This window comes from Falco peregrinus, chromosome 14 (genome assembly GCF_023634155.1).
Source record: "Falco peregrinus isolate bFalPer1 chromosome 14, bFalPer1.pri, whole genome shotgun sequence".
Lineage (NCBI taxonomy): Eukaryota > Metazoa > Chordata > Aves > Falconiformes > Falconidae > Falco > Falco peregrinus.
The window spans coordinates 4,949,288-4,956,310 of record NC_073734.1 but is presented as its reverse complement, the minus strand read 5'-3'; the positions used below and the strand labels follow the sequence as shown (position 1 = coordinate 4,956,310).

Here is a 7,023-nt window from a genome sequence, read left to right as displayed (position 1 = left end):
CAGCCTGCTGGAATCAAATAAGCCATTTTTTTAGCAAACACCTCAGCTATACTAATAGAAGAGCTCAGAAGCTCTTTTGTTGGAAGTGGTGGTAGCTTCTAGAACCCTTAAATAGTAATAACGGTGGGGCTGGCCTCACTTTTAAGCCCCGTCACCCTTTCTTCACGTCAGAATGGCTTGCCTACCACAAAGGGTATCGAATCGCACCGTTTGGGAGGCCTTACCGAAAAGTACTGCCTACAGTTATTTTAGGGGGGGGATTTCTTAACTAGAAATATAACCTACCTTTCCCATCAAAGGAAGTGGAAAGTCATTTGAATGAATTCAGCTAAACATATCTATACGATAACTAGACTCTAAGCATGGCTAAGCAGTGAGTCAGAGAAACTAACACTTAATTTCACCTGATTAGCCAACTTGTATTATTGATAAAAGTAATTTATTTTACTCAAAGTTTTTTTCAGGTCATTTGATAAGATTCCTGTAGCCACATCCACTAAATGCGAAACTCTTGGGAGTTTCACATCAACGCTCCGTTTCATCAAGACCAATTATAGCACAGGAAAAGGAGCTTAGTTGCCACATCAAGTTTAATGATCAGTGTCAAATGAAGTAGTTTAGAAAAGATCCTCAAAATTTGTAATCCCATTTTAGACAGCATGCAGCATCTAGCTGAACGTAACAAATAATTAGACATCCTTCCATCAGTACAGCAGCAACAGAGAGGTCATTGTTCTTTCATTCCAATTATAATACAGTTCAGCAGAGTCTTTCATAGCTTTTAAGTATCACAGAATGTCTCACATTTGATTAGACTCCACTCCTAATGAACTGGTTCATTGTCAAGGAGGAATTGTATTATTTTCTTGACAGAAAATCTAATTCTTAACTTGGAGAGCTTAATAACACAATGAGATACAGGCACAGGTTTCTCTGTGTTTCTTTATTACATAGTTTGTACACTAAAGTAACAGTTTAAAATCCAGCAGCTAGAAGTTTCTTTACAGCAGGTAAAAACTGACGGTAAAGGCCTGTATCTTAGGAGAACAAACAGCATTCCCGGTTACATATGTTGTCCGCAAAGACAATTACTTGCGTAAATTATGATTATGCAGATAACATACATTAAAATACACAATGTAATAACTGCCAGGAATACAAGAGGCACAAAGGAAAAAACAAAGATGTGCCAAGAAATACAAGTTAAGACATTCCGAATTAAAGGCATGCAATTTTTAAAGCAAACGCTATTGACTATTAAGTTGAGCAGAAGAAGGGACCCTTCCTCAAAAGCAACCTGTGCAGGATTCCAGTACTCTAAAACCCAGTAGATTTTTGGGAGATCAAAGCAGTCTCCATTTCTAAAGCTTTCAAAGCCAAAAGATACACTCCTGTCAGAACTGCAGTAAAAATACCAACGCAAACCATTCTTGACAGAAGAGAACAAAAGAGCGGCCAGGTACACGTGGTGGCGCACACCTGAAGTGCACCAGTGCGGATGCTCGGGAATGTAGGAACACAGAGCAACCATCCAAACGGCAAATTAAGTCCTTCAACTACGAAGTCACCGAGAACGAGACTTCTGGTAAGACCAACACTGAACAGAAACATTGAAAGGCAACTGGAAGTCAGACCGACAGGGATGCAGACCTATGCCCAAAACCCTACTCCCTTTTCAGTAAGCTGTCCTCAAAATTATTTCTGTTACAGTCTTTAATTCCTAGCGCTTACTGCCACAGGAACGCCTCCCAGTACCCTGTTAAGTAACAGAAGTGACTACTATGCAAGGACAAACACAAATGTGTCCTTTGACCCTTTTGGACTGTACCATAAAAACAAAGAGCCCAAAGATTCCTATGCAGGCACTTTAGAGTTCAACTTAGCTGTGCAAAATCATTACAGGTCTTAGCTCTAGTCCAACAATCAAATCAAATTGGTTTTCCCCTCATGCAACTGAGAGAATAAGACAAAAGAATTATATCCCATCTCCTGTTTTACACACTTGTGCAGGCATGCAGAATTATTTTTCTCACAGTTAGCTTTTGCAAGGCCAGTACAGTCATTGTAAACTAAAAGTTAAAAAAACCCAACAAACAAACAAACAATCTTTCTGATAATTTTCAGACTGCTAATTTCAATGACAATCCACCCTGCAACTGAGATACTGTTGACCTTACCCAGAGATGCTAAAACACTAATGTGTAAATGCAAGACTCAAAAACCAGCAAAATAACTATAACAGAAAATCCCTGTAAAGCTTATATTTGTAGCACAGAGTTAAGTTTTTCTACGTCGACCCCATTTCCTGATATTTGAAACTATCAGTGCTGAAATTGAAATAATTAGGTTTATGTCAGTATACTTAGATGTGATTTTATGTAAATATATATGGAGCATAGCTTATTGATTGTATGACTGGCTAATATACCTATTCTCTAACAAAACTTCCACGACAATACTTTAACAAAGTAAATTTCTATGAGAATTTTAGAAAGATCACTGAAAACAGAGTAGTCAACTTTCTCTCTGATGGATGCATGGTGGTGAGCATCTTACAGAGATTTACACACCCAGGAAGAAAATCTGGTTCAGTGCAGCAAACCTAACCACTGAGATCTCAGTTGGGTGTGAGCATACTAGAGCGTTATGAAGCATCTGAAGATTAAACGTTTACACTATGGTAGTTCCCTGGGAGCAAAATACTTCTTTTTTTGTATTTGCATATGCTAGGGAAGCTCTATTAACTAGTGAAACAGGCTCAGTGGATCAGATGTACATAAAAATTTGGTGAAAATTACCAAGGCAACTAAAAAACTTTGAGCAATCGTATGAAGCTTTTTAAAACAACCTATTTATATACGATAGGGATACTGATGCAGGCTACCTATATCTAGCTTAGTGCTTCTGTGTCACCTGTATGTGACTTTTTTTTTTAAAATGTGTTTTAAATGTGAAGGCGACATTAAGATGTCTTTATATTACAGTTTTTCTTAACTGCTAATAATAAGCAGCAAAAAATCTCAAAGAAAGACAAGTTCTGAACCACTGCCATGTTTCTACAGGGTCCTCCTCAGAAAAGCATTTGCAATAACAGCACTGAACAAAACCCTCAACCTTAACAATGACTACAGCACCTACATTCAGGCAGAAAACAAAAGAATTCTTTTCCTATTGCCAGAACTGTAGATATCCCTTCCAAAATTATTTTGGAACCTAGCATTCTCTGGCAAAACCATGACTGATGTGATTCTGCGGACTAGGAACATAGTAAAAAGTCTGTCTGCCTCAAGCTGCACCAGGGGAGGTTTAGATTGGATGTTAAGACAAACTTCTTCAACCAAAAGGGTTAACAAGCACTGGAATGGGCTGCCCAGGGAAGCGGTGGAGTCACCATCCCTGGAGATAATTAAAAGACATGTCAATGTGGCCCTTAGGGACATGGTTTAGTGGTGGACTTGGCAGTCCTGGGTTAACGGTTGGACTGAATGATCTTAAAGGTCTTCTCCAACCTAAACGACTCTGTGATTCTAAGATGATGCCAAAGACTGTATAGATTCAACTGGGATGCTATCGTTCAACCAAGTTGGTATAGATGGTATAGCTCTACAGAGGTCAAGCAAGATGGGTCAACTGAGCAGTAAGGGCTTGGGAGAGGTAATGAAACCGAAGATACATACTGCCATGTTGAACGTACTACACAGTAAAAGTAAGTATACTACACTGGAATAGAAAAGAGATTTTCTTACATCTACCATGTAGAGTCACTCTGAGGTGAAGTGGGCACGTTTCAGATTGCCCAGACAGAAAGGCACAAGTGTTGCAACATTAACAACAGCCTGAGGTAGAGCTATTAAGGAAGAAAAGGCAGGACCTGGGCACTTAATTGGTTAAATAAGAACATAAAAAAACCTTAAAATCATCAAGGTCACACTAAAAAGTGTTAAAGTGCTTTTAAACTCAACACTTAGGCTTAAAAAAAACAGAAGTATCAATTATAAAGTTCTGAATTTAGCATCGACGAGCTAGTGTCCTGGCTTCACTTGTGCTGAGTCACACCAGCTTAGTGACTTCGCTTACTGGCAGGAGCAGACCAAGCAACATCTGTTCCACAGGATGACTCCTCAAATACAATCAATCAAGATCATGTCATGAGTCTACAGATAGACCTGCTCCTCATCAGAAAATCTGACCATACGTGATTTTCATGTACAGGCACATCGTTAAAAACAGTAAAGCATAAAAAGCCAGTGAGAAAGGTGCTTGAGAGAAAATTATGGCTAGTAGTAGTATGCTTAGAGGTAGATAATACTTGTGGCAATTGGATCGTAACTCTAGGATAAGGCTCCACAGCTGGCAGCTTACACAACAATTTTATCTGGTCCACAAATAAATTTCAGCCACCACTGAACTTTGGTACTATAAGGTGCTATAAATATAATCTGGTCCCCAGTTATCTTGAAGCTAGATAACTCTTTATAAGGGAAGTACACCTTAAGACAAGACTTTGAAGAGAGTACACTGTTGCTAGATGAATTACTGAAGGAAAAAAAAATAACCTTCCAAGTATCTGAATGCTGCATTTTGTCCATACTCTCTTAGCACTGGATTAGGTTTCAGAAATTGTTTGGGGTTTGTTTTTTTTTTCCCCCCCAAATCCCGTTGGGAAGGTCAGCTGGGGCATATCTAATTTTGCTTTCCTTTGATGTGATCAGTTTCCTGGGATCAGTTGGACATTTTTGCTTAATTTGCTGCTCTGCCAGTCTCGAGATACTGGTAAATTCTGTTCTGCTCTCTTCTCCTGGTACATTATTGACGCAGAAATGTAAAAGCTGCCAAAGCTAAAAACTTCTACATCTGTTATAAGGTTTTAGAAAAAGTCTGCTGACTTGTGGTGTAGATAGAATGGACATTCCGTGACATCCATATCAAACAGAGATCATACAGTCAATACAATGGAAAAAGGTTAGATTCTGTAATTCATTTTTTCCTTCTCCTCTTGTCATCCTAAACACCAAGAAATAAGGAAGAAGATAAACTGTCTCTGTATATCAGACTAGAGAAGTTAGTTCTCAAACCTCTGAAACAATTCCACAAAAGGACCTGATCAGTATTAATGCTATTAACTTCTTCACACTTTCTGCTTGCTTACATGTTTTTAGTTTGGATTATTAATTCATGTAAGCTATGTAATTGCTATGTAAGCAAATGAAAGAGCATTTGAAGAGACACAGAACAGTTCAGAAAAGAGATCGGGAAAGAGACCTCCTGCCCTTATTTTTCCTTTAACTGTCAAAATAATTCCTTACTGATCCTTGCTTTAAAGCAAGTCAGTTTGTTAAGGGTTAATATTATTTACTACTTTGAAAAAGCAGAACTAAACGACCCCACAGCTTCTCTAATATAAGTCAAATGGCACTTAGCAGAACCGAAACTGGCTGGCTATGAAACTGTACGGCATACACACACTGCAGGAAAAGGAAAAATAATTAAAAAATAACATCAGCCCAGGTATACGGATATGTCTGGATGAAATGTCCGGACTGATGTTTCATGGGCCATCTATGGCCTGATCTGCTCAGCACGGTCTTTGGGCTGTACTTCAGTATTTAAGAGATGCCTGATTTGGAAGGATGAACGGACGGTTCGGTTCATTAATGGCTGAAGAGGGCGGAAGTTGTCTACCATTCTCTTTTCTTCTTCGCCATCTGAAGTAAAGAGCAGCATCCGAAATGCTTCCAGCTGAGAACGAGAAACGTCCAGTTTTGTGACTTTACTAACTGGAGAATTACTTGAGTTCATGACAAAACACAATCATTCATGCTTGGAAAAAAAAAAAATCAAAGATACTATTACATTTGCATTCCGTGAAATTTTAGCAGGAACTTCTGGCGCTTCTTTGTCACCTGCTGGTAAGGATTACACCATCCTCCGTATCAATGCAGAAGATGAATTGTCAATCATCTGCCATCTTCAGGCAAATTAAATCTCAAATGTGGCATGTCTGAGATAGAACTGATTCCCATTCAAATACTGGAACATATGCCATCTTTAAATAAACCTCGCCAACCTTCTTAATTCACGCCCTTCCTGGAGTTCTGTTATCTTCTACAGACATGCATATGCCAGCATCCAGAAATGGGGGAACCTCAACAAGCAACAACCTACATAGTTGTTTTCAGTTGTTTATAACTGGGGATTAAAATAAGGTATGCAGCAGATCAGCTTTTAATGCTCACAAGGGCGTTACAATGTTAAGTAAACAATAAGCCTTTCTATGCCATAAAAGGATGGGTGAAGAGCCAAGGGAGGGGGAAAAAAAAAAAAAAAAAAAAGAGGAAAAGTTTACTAAACCATTAAAATCACATATATGGCTATTCTTCAGAATTAGCGTTTGTTTGGAGCATGACTTTCTAGATGGACTAGCTCCATGCAAAATTTGTATTAAAAAAAAATAATAATTAGTATTTTGCCTCATGTCATTGGACTCACACTTCATTATTCATCAAAGCCAAAAAAACCAAGAGACAATGCACAGTTAACTTGCAGTGCCTCTTAAATAACAAAAATATGGTAGATTTGGGGGGGGTGTTCATTTTCACTTGCTTTGCAACAATCTCCCAGACTTGTTCTATGCTGTAACAGCCCTCAAAGTACTCCGCTTCCTTGAACAGACAAAAAAAAAAAAAACACAAAAACTTCCAAAAAACGCACAACTGTAGTACAATTCCAGTAAGTCTTCCTTCTGACAATTTTCTACTTGCCCCTACACATACTTCATACCAAGGAATAACAGTACATTGAAACATGAAGTACTAAAATTAAAAGCAGTAGAGGGCATATGGTAACAAGTCAGGGCTGGTCTCAGAACACACTATTGCCCACAAACTCCTCGACTTGAAATAACTTCTGCAATACAAACATTTGCTGAAACCTTTGTTTGTCCTTCCTAAAGGGGTATAAGGAAAAAGAATTCAAGGGCAATATGGCCAAATATAGAGTAAACATGCCTACAAAGGCAAAGGA

The 7,023-nt window shown here is 38.5% G+C and overlaps 1 protein-coding gene across 2 annotated transcripts in view; it reads right to left on the bottom strand.

Annotated features, from left to right (window-relative positions):
* Positions 1–924: 924 nt before the first annotated feature.
* CA5A (carbonic anhydrase 5A) overlaps positions 925–7,023 on the bottom strand; it is a 26,715-nt gene continuing 20,616 nt past the window's right edge. For both annotated transcript variants that reach the window (XM_027783880.2, XM_055819193.1), the window contains exon 7: positions 925–5,739. In XM_027783880.2, coding sequence (XP_027639681.1) covers positions 5,560–5,739 — 180 coding nt within the window. In that variant the 3' untranslated portion in view covers positions 925–5,559. The remainder of the gene's footprint in view (positions 5,740–7,023) is intronic.